This window comes from Archocentrus centrarchus, chromosome 17, assembly GCF_007364275.1.
Source record: "Archocentrus centrarchus isolate MPI-CPG fArcCen1 chromosome 17, fArcCen1, whole genome shotgun sequence".
NCBI classification, from domain to species: domain Eukaryota; kingdom Metazoa; phylum Chordata; class Actinopteri; order Cichliformes; family Cichlidae; genus Archocentrus; species Archocentrus centrarchus.
This window is the reverse complement of record NC_044362.1, coordinates 19929383-19944910: the sequence shown is the minus strand read 5'-3', so window position 1 is coordinate 19944910 and position 15528 is coordinate 19929383. Positions and strand designations below refer to the sequence as shown.

The window sequence follows — 15528 nt, the reverse complement described above, 5'->3', positions numbered from 1 at the left end:
ATTAAATGGCAAAAACAGCATCATCCATAACTCACTACATGACAGCATCTTGCAGTCAATGAAAACAGTGTTAGTTACACTTTTTGGGGGGGTTTACATCTCAGTGATGAGGAGGAAAGATTTATTATTTTCATTCTCTGCTTGTGATTAGCAGATGAGCTCTATGCTCATGCTCTTCTTGGCAATTGACTACAAGAGAGACGCAGTGTGTACTAGGGAGGTGCTTAGGTGCCATACAATGCCAACAGAGAGCTCTGAGGCTTCAGTCTGTGTGCTTTTTGTATCTCTCTGTGTCATCCCTATTGCTATTTGAGCACACAATAACCCATTGTGCAAGCTTATTAGTCCTTTTCTTGAAATCCCAAGCACCCCTCTTGAGTAGCAGTAGATTTAGGTAGCTGCCCTTGCTGTGACATTGGACTGTCAGTTGGAAATATGCTACATGAGCTTTTTCAGTTTTATAAAATGTTATTATAATTCGAGATACAGAACAATGTAACATCATAGCACTTGACCCAAGGAAATCCCTGGGAAATACATACAGGACAGTGCCCTATGAAAGCATATCTTGCTGCTGAGAAAGCACAATGCCACCTTAAGGCTAAAAAAACAGGAAGGAGTCAGATCGCTTTGCTCTGTCCATCATTGATCTGTGCAGTTCCTCCGCTTTGCAACATATGCCACTCTAGTCTAGGCGTGATATTTGTAGTTCATATACCTCCATTCATTTTACCTTTTTAATTGCCTACAGAATGTCCTTAGAAAACAAAGCCATTATTCAAGAAAGGTTTGAGCAGAATGTAATTTAGTATCAATCAGTAATCCCTTTATGAGTATCACTAAGGACAATATTTTAGGGCATAGGCTTGTTAACATTTTCTTCTATACTGGCATGAATACCTAATCATCTCTGCAGCTATATCTCCATCTCTCAAGTTATCTGAATTATCGTCTTCTTATGAATCCAAAAACATGTATTTCTTCCCATAAAATCCCTCGCCAAATCTAAACTTCACATTGTTCAAGGTTGCTGGTGCTGGTTCAGTATTGATTTGATAGACACAACATTTATAAACTTACAAACATAGGATCGTCTTCAATATAAATGGAAATTAACCTGCTATGTCAAACAAATAATTTTGGCAGAAATTAAGTTTCATGCCAGATGAATGTTTTGGTGTTCATACAGTCTTCTTCAAAAGAATTGCAACAGTGAGGCCAATCCCTTTATTTCTGATGTTTACTGAAAAGAGTTGGGTTTTACATTATATATATATATATATATATATATATATATATATATATATATATATATATAAAGAGCTCGCACCTTTGGGATCATGAGCAGATCCTTTCTTTATCTAAACTTTAGCCTTTCCATCACAGTTGGTTGTTTTTCACCCGAAGATAGCGCTCTGATTTTCATGTTTCATGTTACTCCTCTAACTATAAATGCTATCTTCTGAACTGTGTATCATATCCAGGTGAAACTACCTAGGCATGTTACTTGAACTACAGTGGTGTACTAAGATGAGTATAAGGCAACATTTAACAGCAATACAGAATGCAATTCCTGATAATTATGGCTGCATGTTAAGAGTTATCCAACCATACACAGTAAATATCGTGAAGTTCTCATTATTTCTTTATTTTTATATGATAATAAATGATTGAGTCACAGGCTGGATGGAGTTTAGCAATCAGCTGATCATTGCTGTGGTGCAATCCCTCATCTGCAAAAACCTGCTATAACTCTATATTACTTCACAGTTGGGTTTTGAGGCAATCACTGGCGGGAGGACTGCCTAATATAATCACAGTGATGTCATCAATGAAGAGATCCAAGTAGACTCAATAAAACTTTAATAATTAGGCTGTGATGTGATAAATCACCCTTTCCATATAGAGTAGGCTATACATACGTAATATCAAGAAATCAATTACCCTAAACAGTGTGCAAATCTTCACTTTGTTGTTAATATGAGTGTGCTGTGTTCAGTATGCTTGACTTTCAAAAAAATACTTTACATATTTCATCTCAGAACAGCTAAAATCTGGGTAATTTATCCTCAAGTGAAAACACGGTTTAACTGACACAACTACTAAAAACATTTTAGGGATTACGCCAAGTAATCGCCCATGAAATTGTTAAAGATTAGGTTTCCCACACTAGCACCCTCACAGTCATGATTTTTAGCATTAATCAATGAAGGCCAACAGTAATTGCAGTTTGGGTCACAGACAATTTATCCGCAGGGAGCCCAGAAGCCCCAGGTTCTGCAAGTATTATTTTCCTTTTTGGCATTTCACACTACACATTTGTTAGTGAATTTGCACCTCTAAAATACATCTAGGTGCTGCACTCGTGCGTCATTCTTAACCCCTACTAGTAATGTTTTCCTAAAAAAAGGTGGAATTCATCAGGTTACCACAAACCGATTGATAAACAGAGAGCCTTAAGCCAGATACTATTTCAATATAGGAACCCCTCTGTGGTTTCCTGTGCAAAATGTAAGGAAGCTGCAATGTGTATCTGTACAAATGCTTGCCCCAGGCTCTCCAAACTAGATTCCCGACCATGTTTATTCTTGCCTCTTGGATCAGCAAGATCAGCATCCCATTCAAGATTTTCCAACGAACAGTGCGCTTACATTTTGTCACAGCCATTTTGCTTGCATATATAGTTCCCTGATAATTGTAATAGCTCAACATGTATTTCATGCTAGTCTAATTTAGATCAACTTCAGTTGTGATATTCAAACACGACTCTTTGAAAGAACAGAAAGGGCAGAAGACGAAAAACAAACCAAACGGTATTATTTCAAACTGTAATGTGAAACGGCTCGCAGAAAGCAAACGGCATCCTAAATATCAAAACACTGCAAAAGTATCAACATGCATGGCGAGACATCATCACATAAAGGTCTTATTAATCAACAAAACAACAGGGAGACCTTCGTATCGATGGGAATTCATTTTGTAAGGGGTGTAATTTCTATTCACTCTTTCTTCAGCTAAATGCACGAGCCACTGGTTCCTTAGCAACAGACTCTGCAATGATGCAAGATTGAAGAGGAACAGATCTGCAGTTTCACAGTGCAGGTGAAGAGAAATCAACCAGTGTCTCCTGTTGCAGGTTTTCAAAGCTTCTTAAAGTTGCAGTTATTAAGGTGGCTGTATCTTATTTAACGGAATGACAAAGCACCATAATTTACATCAAATCAATGTGTTGCCAAAAACTGTGGTGCATTTTGGTTCTAGTGCATGCTGAGAAATATCAATTCAGTACCATTCTGTATGCATTACAGGCACGGTCCACCCTAAAAATGTTAACATTGTGCTAAATTAATTGATAAATAGCTGAAGGGGAAAATTTAATTCATTTCTGAGCACATTCTGTTGTTAGGCATTAGATTTTCACTAAAGGGCATTTATCATTTGGAATATGCCGATTTCCTTCCTGAAACATCAGCACTAAGCTTCTAGTTGAACATGCAGTGCATCATAATGATGAAGCAAAGGCTGAAATATGTTTCAGTGCAACTGAAGCTGCACTGGGCAATAATGCAGCCCATATGGCATGTTTTGAGAACAGCAGAAAGGTACAACCAATATTCATGAACTGCTTGGCTGTATTTAGTTAAATGCAAAACATCCTCATTTAAATTTACATCACATTTGAAAGCCTTGTTATTTTCCAGAGGATGGTTTGATTGCATCGTAGGAATAGCAGACTTTCTTTAGCTGGGGAAAACACACCAACATGAGAGAGAACAAATCCACAACAAAAGTTATGCTCTGAACCACAAAATTATCCCTTGAATGCTTTCCATATTTATGACAGCCAACAGGGAAACAACACTAATTGCTTGGCTTTTGCTTTGGGTCAAGTGTTTGCTCGCCTTTTAGGAAAAAGAAACACAACATTTGTATGAAAACTGACTTCTGATTTGACTGAGCAATAACCTTTTTTGACTTGTAAAAAGAGGCGCATCTGAGAGGTAACTCATAAAAGGCTCCAGTGTTGTCCTATCAAACAGAATAAAGGCATGTTCACTGAGAAATAAAAATTATGTAATCATCCCAAAGCAACAGGGAAAAATAAGAATATCATCCTTCCCTCAAAAGGCTGAAATGAGGCAGAACAGGCCCACGAATTAATTTTCCATTTTCACATGGAGATAATTTTCCATTTTCACACTGAACCTGCTCTAAAAACCAGACACACTTCATAGCGCTGTGATGGTGGTGACCAATGCTGTGTAGTGAAAATCCAGGTCAAAATCCAGAAAATTGTGTGCAAACATGTTAATCGTTTAATATCTGTTTTATCCATAGATTTGCCTATGCTTAGCATTAAACAACATATATCATAGGCTAATGGCAAGTTCACAAAACTTAATGGGAACTGTAGTTGCATCCTGAGCAGGTAACCACTGCTATATTTGTGTTTAAATGGCAAAATTCCTTGAATTTTGCAGTCCAGTCAAATGCTAACAGTAACACTGCTGTAGTGACTATCTTCCATTTGCAATTATTCACTTCATAATTTCTGCCTCAAACAAACTAATTTCACTAATACTTCATACTCTTTCTCCTATTCTCAACACATATTTTTAAAAGCACTTTTTTTTTTTACTGATTTCTGCATTATGATTCCTTGTATTTAATCGTAAGGAATGAGTCCAAAGGCAAATGTTACCAAGCACATAAGCAATGGGGGAAACGTGTACTTTTAGAAAGTTGATCTACAGGACAGCTGAGTTTTGATTAACAGCACACTGTCACACAGCCAATGATTTGATAAATGGTCGTGTGAGAAGAAGGAGAAACGCTTAAGAATCTGCTACCATAATTTAAGATGTTTACATCTGGCAGTGCATGTCTTCAGTTGATTGTGCCATGATGTAGTTGCTTCGTACATACACAGCAGCTATGGTTTATAGCCTCTGTCATCCTTTTGCTGACAGGTCATAAGATTTGGAATTGACTTCCAGTGTGACAAGGAATATACTCAGGAGAGAGTAATGACGAACCCAATCATGCCTATCACACCATCTGTAGTGGTGCATCAAAATTTCTTCCCTCTTTTTTCCCCCTTAACTGCATGTGAGTGCTGTTGAATTTTGCCTCTGCATTGTCAAAGACAATTACTACTTTCATACAACACATGATCTCACATTTGGAAGCCTCCTTTTCACGTGAACTCGATATTGAAAGAAAAAAAAAACTCAAACCCTTGCTGGAGGTCAGCACTATGCCAGATGGAAAACAAGGTTCCCTTTAGCAAATCCCATTAAGCAGCATAAGTAATTTTGGGGGGGCTAATTACAATTGCACAGGCTGACTCTTGTGAGAGCAATTGAAGAGTTTATTGTTAACACTGCAGTGTATGGGTGCAGTTCAGTCCCTGAACAGGACTATGAGATCAGCTACGCCCCCAGCCTCAAAGTGTGATTGTTGACAGTAGGCTATGCACGCAGGACAATGTTACCAAGTGTGTATAAAAGAAAGGAAATGAGGACCCCCACACACCTTCCCCACCCCCCACTTCCCAAAAACAAACAAAAACAAAAAAAACCCAGCCACACCGACACCCCCTTTCCCCCAACCTACAATGAATGAAAAGCACCAATCGACAGAGAAAATCCCACAACCATTCCTCCATTACTCACCTTCAATGGAAATTACATGCTCTCTGATCTGGTTCTGCAGTGCCAGGTCATCAATGCGCTCGATCAGGTCGTAGATTGCGTAAATGTTCGGGTGAACAGACTCGAACCGATGGATCTCTGCCCGGATGGCCGCTGAGTTGGACAAAACAAACTGCGAGCCCGCCGGGCCGGGCTGTGCAGCCTGGCCCGAAACAGTCCCCGAACCGAACTGGCCAGCTCCTGAGCTTGCAGACGATCCGGATCCGAACTGGGATGGGATGGACTGGGGCACTGGGACGGGAACAGGAGCCGGGACCGTGCCTGGAGTGGGCATGGCTGGTTGAGACTGCTGCGAGATACCGGACACGGGGACGTTCGCCTGAAAATTCATATTTTTTTCTTTTCTTTTCTTTTTTTTTTTTTAAGAGCTACTAACTCTTTTTACAGCAGCAACACAAATATGCAGACTATAATTTGGGATTCAAGCGATGCGAACAAAAGAAGTCCGCGCGATTTGATGGTCTGGAAAACGATCGGCGTAGAAGCATCAATAGTTCGTCGCCTACTGCAACAAAACGCGGCTCATATTATTAAAACTTGACTGTGATTCATTTTCCGTTATTGGCCAGATCTGTCCAGGGCCCCTTTTCTGTTGCTTACAAACCCGCAATGCCTACCACTTGGACACTCCTATGGGCAAAACCGCTGTTTTGGTCTAACCCGTTTTCCTTAGTTGCTATGTTTAAGGCAGACAATGGGCTAGGCTTCAGCAAGGCGCCCTGGTCCGCTGCCTTGAACGCGTTGTTTCTGCGCCGAAATGAAATAGTGTTTAGTCCTCTATGGTCCAAGTGGTCCCTGCCCAGAGCCCTCCTCCGCATGCTGAAACGTCACCCATCACGTAATTGTACTTGAGAATGGGGGAGGGTGTGATTGGATTTGGTGGAGGGAGAAAATCGCAACGTGCACATCATCATAATAACCTACCTGACAGTTATGCAACCCCCCCAAGCCCCCCGCCCCCGAAAAATTACCTAGGTTAGTGTAAGATGTGAAAGTAGATTCCTTATTTACATTAGCAGTGACATTGTGATTAGTTATTCTTACTCGTGAAAACCTCGGGCTATTTTATCCCACGCAGACCTACACGTTCACACGTTCACACTTGTGCGCGCGAACGTGGATGCGCAGACACACGTAAGATTTTATTTTAGACTGTGGGACTTCTTTACACCATTCCCAGTGAGGATAAATGTTTATTCTCTTGTAAATTCCGAAATACCACATATTCTCTCTTCAGTTTTACGGATTGCAACAAAAGCAAGTTTCAAAACCGCAAGGGGCAACAGGCCTGAGCAGAGCAGGCGTATAGATTATCTTTTGCAGTTTCTGGAGTCCCGTATTGTTGACATACCTATGCAGCCATTTGTATAAGGTAACAAAACAAAAATCATAAGAAAAAATCAGCAAGAAAATATTTAATATTCAGTCTTTTCCCACAACCGACATATTTACTAAAACCTCTAAAAAAATCTTTTAAAAAAATAAATAAATAAGTGAATATGAAGTGCTGTGATATGAGCCCACAGTTGAGATTTCTTCCTTAATAAGAGGAAGAGACAGAGTCACCTGCCGGCCTGAATGCACACTACAACAGCTGTTCAATGACTGTCACTGTCAGTCAAGGTCCTAATGTTGTTGCAGCAGTGTGCTGTTGCTGATAAGGACACATTAAACACTGCCAAAAACAAAGGGCGTGGATGTCATCTGAATGACATCGCATATGTATGTCAAATGTTTTAGATTTCTAACGCAGGGAAGAGAAAACGGTTCAAAAATGAAATTTCACATCTAAAAAAAAAAAAGTAAGGTCATTCAAATATAATGCAGGAAATATTAAAGTATTTCAGTCTCTGGGCTTCCAGGAAGCTTGCAGCAGTGGTGCTCTTTTCCAAGTCATTAATAATACAGAGTGCAGTAATCATCTTTCATTATTTTTCCCCAGTGCTGCAGCTAAAAACATACATTCAGACTAGAGATTAATATTGCTTTTAAATCCAGTACATTAAAGAGATTCAATTGTATATAATTCAGAAAAATACCCATATTACTAGATTTTGTTGAGTATTACAAAGCACTAATAGGTTCTCATGCAAGCTAAATGGGTGGCATTTACTTAATGATATGATTGTGATTTTTTTTCCTCCTGTGATCATGTATATTTCATTTATTATATAACCAAACCTGTTGTATGATAATGCACATCAGTGAACAGCTGCAATGTGACAGAGAACTTTTTGTTCGTCGCTGCAGCAGGATCATGTCTCTGCAATTATAAATTCAGTAGCAAGAGAAACCCGCTGTTTGGGAGATGATGATCATTATTATGAGTTTCATGATGAATTATGTTTTTCCAACAAAACAACTTGCTTAGTGACTGGGTCCTCATATTGACGAGGAAGACCTTACTAAATTTTAGGAATCCTTCTAAAGATACTAACATTATTTCCCAGAAACCCATTGTAATAGACTATAATACATAATCAAAATATGTGTGTGTGTGTGTGCACGCGCGGTGGTGACGGGGGGTTGTCTAGATGCTTCTTTTTCCTGCACAGTTCGGTGTGCACATGTGTTATCTTCAGCCTTCTGCCACCATCTGTTGACCAAATATGGAACTCCCCAACACACATTACTATGCCCATCCTGTTACACTCCATTTTGGTGTAAATGACATTTATAGCAACAATGATTGTTTAATCTACTTGTCACTCTTCGGTTCATTTCATAACAATGTTCCATTCCTGGCATTAGCATAATGATGACAATTACCTGCCTTGCTTGTGGATAAGCACTTTTGATAAATATAAAGCAGCAGGGAGCAACATGTTAAATTTGGTGGAACTGAAAATAGATTGATATTCACTCAGCACTGTGCAGTTGGCTAACTTCCCTTTTTGATTACATGAATTATGCAGGTAATTCTTTGGCTTACAATATATGGACTCGCTACGACGCTGGCACTGCTGTTCGCCCTGCATCTTTTCATCCAAAGCAATTTGTGTTATAAGGGAGATGACACAAGAGCAAGCCTCCTGCAGGGCTTTCCTTTTTGGCAAAAGGCTACCTAACAATAGCTGCATTATATACACTCAGTGTCATTCTACTGAAGCCATTTCTCACAAGAGAATATTTCAATTTACAGTCATATCTGTGCATTTCAGTGCTTGATTAGTTTTCTCTTCATTAGCTGTTATGTAAGTGTAAAAATGACCAAGGTCAGTTGTGAACAGAAGCACAAATGTCCACCTATAGTGCACAAATAAAGAGTAAAAGAAGAACAGAAACTCTGTGTTTAACACTATCTATGACCTTTTCCTTTTGTTTGAATAAAAGTAAATTTCTGGAATTAGTTAAATATTAACTTTAAACTGCTTCACAGAACTGCATAAGCTGAGCTGATTAGATAAATCTCCCTGCTGAATACTTTGGTTTCTCCCTCTAAATGATCTGCAAGCACCTCTGAGAGCTGCCCCACTGCAGTGGGAGCTGTTAGAATAGTCGAGCTGTATGTATAAAACCCTCTAAATTATTGATTTTCATTTTTACTTGCGAGATTAGGACCAAATTCATTCCAGCTTCCAGCTACATTTCTCCCACATCATTAAGACGTTCTCGTGGCCTAAACCTTCAGGTGTGCGTCTAAAATGGCCTTGCTATAAAACCATTTCAGAGCCTGCACTGGAATGCTGATCAATTTGTTTTACTGAAGACAAGATGGAGCCACTTTTAAATGAGTACTATAAAACATGTTCTGGCAATGGACCATGCACGCTGTAATGAAGTTATATTAATATTGATCACATAATATACCCTTTGTTTTACACACTGCAGATAGCAGCTGTGCAGTGGAATCAGAGGAACTATCTTCCCACTAGCTAAATGCAGGGAAAGATTCATACATGTTCAGTTTTAGCCAGATCTTTTCACTTGCTGATTTTCCGCTCAGTTTGATCGACACAGTATAAATGTCTTTTTAATGTAGCAAATGTCAGCTGACAAGAAAACAGACATAAAGCAATAATAAATACGTAGTAAGTCTTAGTGTGAAGACCCAATCACAAATCTTAAAAGTAAAGAGTTCTGGCCCCTCACGTGTCATGATGTGGTGTCACATTGGTCACTTCTAAGTCAGACACATTTTCACACATTATACTGACCTTTGTCTTTGTTTCTATCTTTTGTGGTTGTCTGTGTCCTAACACAGCATCCCTTTACAGGATTTTTTACATTAGCTTAGGCACAGCTCTGTTTAAGGTCTTGTCATAGGTCTGGACTTTGGGCCATTGCAACACATTGATTATTTTCTCTTTCAGTCATTCTGTTGAAATGCTTGAAATCGTCCAGCTGCATGATCCAGTTTTGGCCAAGCTTTAGCTGTCAGGCAGGTGGCCTCAGATGTGACTCTAGAATATTTTGGTATACAGAGGAGTTCATGATCAGCTCAATGACTGGAAGGTGCTCAGGTCCTGAGGCTGCAAAACAAGCCCAAATCACCAGCCCTCCTCCACTGTCTTTGACGGTTGGTATGAGGCGTTTGTGCTGCTATGCTGTGTTTGGTTTTTGCCAAATGTTCTGGCTCGCCACCCCTCAGTCAACTTTTATCGTGTCATGTTATAGTGTCACATAAAACAATGGTGGTCACTTATAAGTCAAACACATTTTCACACATCATACTGACCTTTGTCTTTGTTTCTCCGCTCAGTCAACCACCCCTTCCACCATTGTCCTCGACAGCTGGTATGAAGTGTTCGTGCTGATATGCTGTGTTTGATTTTTGCCAGACGTTCTGGCTCTCCACCCCTCAGTCAACTTTTATCCTGCCATAATGCTCAGCATGTGGTGCTGTGCATTATGGCCCAACATCTCCACTTTGGTCTTATCTGTCCAAAGGACATTGTTCCAGAAGTCTTGTGGTTTGTTCAGCTGCAACTTTGCAAACCTAAGCCGCGCTGCCAAGTTCTTTTTAGAGAGAAGAGGATTAACATTTAATATGGTGATTGAGGCCTGTAGAGACTGATATGTACTGTAGCGCTTGGGTTTTTTGCAGTTTCTCTGAGCACTGCATGATCTGATCTTGCTGTGGTGTCCACTACTGGGAAAATTATAACATTGTGTTAACAAAAACTTGAATACACCAGATCAACAAACTGCCAAAATTCCTGCTCTTATAGAGGTAGTCACATTTGCTACGAATCAGTTAATGAAGTGCATTTGATTATCAGCACCTGGCTTACTCTCATAAATCCAATGAAAGCAGTAAGGGTGTACTTTCTTTTTCACATGACCACACATTAGATGCTGGACTTTAGGATTCTACTTTGAGTTGTTTTCTTCAGTGTGGAAACAATTTGTGGTCTTAAATTGTGTGTTTTAAAATAAAATTTCCTGCTCTTGATACTACCTGTAAGGAATAACTAAGTGAAGGAACTGGTCAGCAAATATTCATGTGCTAATCCCTGTTGCCAATGTTGTCATACTCCATCATACATTACATCACACAAAGACTAGAAATTTATTTTATTGTCTTTTAAAAAGTGTCAAATATGATTTTAGATTTTTATTTAAAAATAACATCCACGACATCTTTTTCAGGAAGGAAAAAAAAAAAGAAAAATAAATATTTGCTGAGATATGAATTGTAAATGTGAACGTGAGTTTTGTGTAGGGTTTGTAGTTCACTTTGTATTATTCTGAGTATTGTAATTAAAAATAGAAAAATGACAGTGAGTTATCAAAAATAACCTCCTGAGACCCTGCATCCACATATGGGGACATTACATTTTGGCTTTGCTGCACCTTATACTTCATTGTGCTCAATAGTATTTTATACTTTGTTAAGTCATGTTGTTTTTGTTGTGTTATGCTATAAAATAATCCCAGTGTCCACATCTGAGGACATCTTTTTTTCTCACAAAAGTATGTAACAACCATGTAACAAAATACAACTTCCTGTTCAAAGAGGAAGCTTAGTATATATACATATCAGGTCCATCTAATCTCAAATATCTAGGAGAAATTAAAAATGCATCGCAAACAGGAGCTCGGTTTATACCAGAGTATCAAATTGCATCGTAAAAGATGAAAAATTCAAATGATATGATAAAATAATAAGCTCATAAGATAGGCAAAAACTCGGGTGTGGGAGGAGTTCGGTGAGGCTATGGAAAAAGACTTTCGGACGGCATCGAAGCGATTCTGGCAAACCGTCAGGCGACTCAAGAGGGGAAAGCAGTGCTTCACTCACACTGTTTATAGTGCGGGGGGGGGGTGCTGCTGACTTCAACTGAGGCTATAGTCGGACGGTGGAAGGAATACTTCGAGGACCTTCTGAATCCCACTGACACGCCTTCTGTAGTGGAAGCAGAGTCTGGGGATAAGGGGGATGACTTGACCATCACTGGGGGTGAGGTCACTGAGGTAGTTAAACAACTCCTTGGTGGCAGAGCCCTTGGGGTGGACGAGATTCGCCCTGAGTTCCTGAAGGCTCTGGATGTTGTAGGGCTGTCTTGGTTGACACGCCTCTGCAACATCGCGTGGAGATCTGGGGCAGTGCCATTGGATTGGCAGACCGGGGTGGTGGTCCCCATCTTTAAGAAGGGAGACCGGAGGGTGTGCTCCAACTTTCGGGGGATCACACTACTCAGCCTCCCCGGTAAGGTCTATGCCAGGGTGCTGGAAAGGAGGGTCCGTCCGTTAGTCGAACCTCGGATCCAGGAGGAACAATGCGGTTTTCGTCCTGGTCGTGGAACGCTGGACCAGCTCTTTATCCTCTCAAGGATATTCGAGTGGGCGTGGGAGTTTGCCCAACCAGTCTACATGTGCTTTGTGGACTTGGAGAAGGCATTCGACCGTGTCCCTCGGGGTGTCCTTTGGGAGGTTCTGCGGGAGTATGGGGTGTCTGGCCCATTGTTGCGGGCCATTCAGTCCTTGTACAACCACAGTGAGAGCTTGGTCCGTATAGCCGGTAATAAGTCGGATTTGTTTCCTGTGGGTGTTGGACTCCGTCAGGGCTGCCCTTTGTCACCGATTCTGTTCATAATTTTTATGGACAGAATTTCTAGGCGTAGCCAGGTGGCGGAAGGCTTCTCCCTTGGTGGCCTCAGAGTCTCATCTCTGCTTTTTGCAGATGATGCGGTTCTGTTGGCTTCATCAGGGAGTGGCCTCCAGCTCGCAGTGGAACGGTTCGCAGCCGAGTGTGAAGCGGCTGGCATGAGAATCAGCACCTCTAATTCTGAGGCCATGGTCCTCAGCCGGAAAAGGGTGGAGTGCCATCTCCGGCTCAGGAACGAGTTCTTGCCTCAAGTGGAGGAGTTTAAGTATCTCGGGGTCTTGTTCATGAGTGATGGGAGAAGGGAACGGGAGATCGACAGGCGGATCGGGGCTGCTTCTGCAGTGATGCGGACGCTGCACCAGTCCGTCGTGGTGAAGAGGGAGCTTAGCGTAAAAGCGAAGCTCTCGATTTACCGGTCGATCTACGTTCCTACCCTCACCTATGGTCACGAGCTTTGGGTAGTGACCGAAAGAACAAGATCGCGAATACAAGCGGCAGAAATGAGTTTCCTTCGAAGGGTGGCTGGCCTCTCCCTTAGAGATAAGGTGAGGAGTGCGGCCATCCAGGAGGGGCTCAGAGTAGAGCCGCTGCTCCTCCACATCGAAAGGAGCCAGTTGAGGTGGCTCAGGCATCTGATTAGGATGCCTCCTGGCCGCCTCCTGGGTGAGGTGTTCCGGGCATGTCCCACCGGGAAGAGGCCCCGTGGTAGACCCAGGACACGCTGGAGAGATTATGTATCTCGGCTGGCCTGGGAACGCCTTGGGGTCCCTCCGGATGAGCTGGAGGAGGTGGCTGGGGAGAGGAAAGCCTGGGCTTCTCTGCTTAGGCTTCTGCCCCCGCGACCCAGCCCCGGATAAGCGGAAGAAAATGGATGGATGGATGGAGATAGGACTTTTTAAAATTTTTGAACATTTTTGGTGACCTTGACTTTTGACCTTTGACCTTGAAAATTATGTTCTTAGGCCCCTAAGGAATATTTCCACAAAATTTCATGACTTCTGGTTCCAAACTTTTTAAGATAAGGATTTTTAAAATATTTGAAACTTTTTGGTGACCTTGAAAATTGAACCATATGTTCTTGGGCCCTTAAAGAACATTCCATAAAATTTCATGAATTTTGGTTCAAAATGTTTTGATATAGTGCAAATATGTGAATATTGTCCACTGATCTGGATCACCACCAAAATTTAATCAATTGTTCCTTGTACCACCCCAAACACTCCAGAAATTTTAACCAAAATCTCTTCCTAATTTTCTGAGTTATCCTGCTAACAGGCGAACAGACAAACAACATAGCCTCTCCACCTATCGATGGGCGAAGTTAAAAAAAAGATGAAATAAAACATGCTGAAATTAATAAAAATAATCACGAATCTTTCACATATGAATTTCTAAAAAAAAGAAACAGAGAGGGAATTTAAATGTACAACTTAATGAGGGATACAAATAAGTGCCTCTCCAAGGGTAAAATCTGAGTTATCAGCATGCACAAGTTGTGAGTTAAATGAAGTAATTGCTGAGGAGAGACGTGACTCTCATTTAAGTTTGGACCGTCTTGGGTGCCATCCAGAAACATCAGTTTTAACTACCATCTAAGGATGTAACCAGTGGAGCGAAGAGATCATCCGACCTTGCTGAGCACAAGCCTCCCAGAGATTTAAGAGAGCTGAGCCTGGATCAGTACACTGACCTTGCCGGATATTTTGGAGGAGCTTGTCAACTTTTTTTTTTTTCATTCCAATTCATGTTTATAGTTTAAAAAAAACATCTCAAACATGGTAATTAACACCAATGAAACAAAGTTGTTTTATTTTATTTACAGCAATAACAAAATCCATAACTTGGTATTTGGTACTTGGTATCCATAACTTGGACTGTAATGAACTGATTTACCTTTCAGCACATTTGGGCTACAAGTGGAAGCTTTCTGATTGTCATTTCTATAAGAAACAAGAATTTATACAAAATTATGGTTTCACGTTGCAGCTCATAAATCTGTCTGCTTTCTTATAGCATGTGGTTACACTCAACTTAACATGTGAACATTCTGTAACATGTGGGACCAATAAACATACAAAGCAGTTTCACACAATATTACTTTATGTTTGTTGCAGTGCTTTTGAAAAGTTGCCACCTTGTCATATCATGTCCAGAAATCAAAACTAATTTGTGTGGGTTTGAGAAATAGTTGTGTGTTTGTAACCTGCTGTAACCTAAACGTCTGTCTGGTGTCTCTTTCAATATCTCGCTAATGTTTGGCATCCAACTGATGACAAACATTAGTGTTATCACTGTGTAGGATGGGACACTGCTTTTTTTTTCAGTCCCAGAATTAGGGTACATTGATATTTGCTGAAGGATACTAATGTTGTGGAATAATGATGCCTGTGGTCGTTTTAAATATCTGTCACTTCAGCAAATGTCCAGACTGAGTTTTTGTGATTTAAATCATGCCAATATATAAAAAGTCTCTTTTCAAAAGTCAACAGCACAGTTAATAACTGCGCCTTACTTACACTGGAGAACTGCTACTTAACATTAGACTGTATGAAGATTTTCTGAAGTTATGATGGCCTGTGGTCTAGTGACATTGTGTACGGTACACAAAGTCAGTTCACCTGATTTGTTGTTTCAAGTAGGCTATTCAACTTGAAGCAATGTGTGGCAGTTTGCGACGTATATTGTTTGCCTGCAAAAATAGTCTTGTGATACGGCGGCCTCTAGTGGGTGTTTGGCTTGTAAAACATCAGTAAGATTAAAGGG

At 40.6% G+C, this 15528-nt stretch overlaps 1 protein-coding gene across 1 annotated transcript in view; it reads right to left on the bottom strand.

The window, feature by feature from the left end:
- agap3 (ArfGAP with GTPase domain, ankyrin repeat and PH domain 3) overlaps positions 1 to 6482 on the bottom strand; it is a 124053-nt gene extending 117571 nt beyond the window's left edge. The window contains exon 1 of the mRNA XM_030751527.1: positions 5676 to 6482. Coding sequence (XP_030607387.1) covers positions 5676 to 6045 — 370 coding nt within the window. The 5' untranslated portion in view covers positions 6046 to 6482. The remainder of the gene's footprint in view (positions 1 to 5675) is intronic.
- Between the last annotated feature and the right edge of the window lie 9046 nt (positions 6483 to 15528).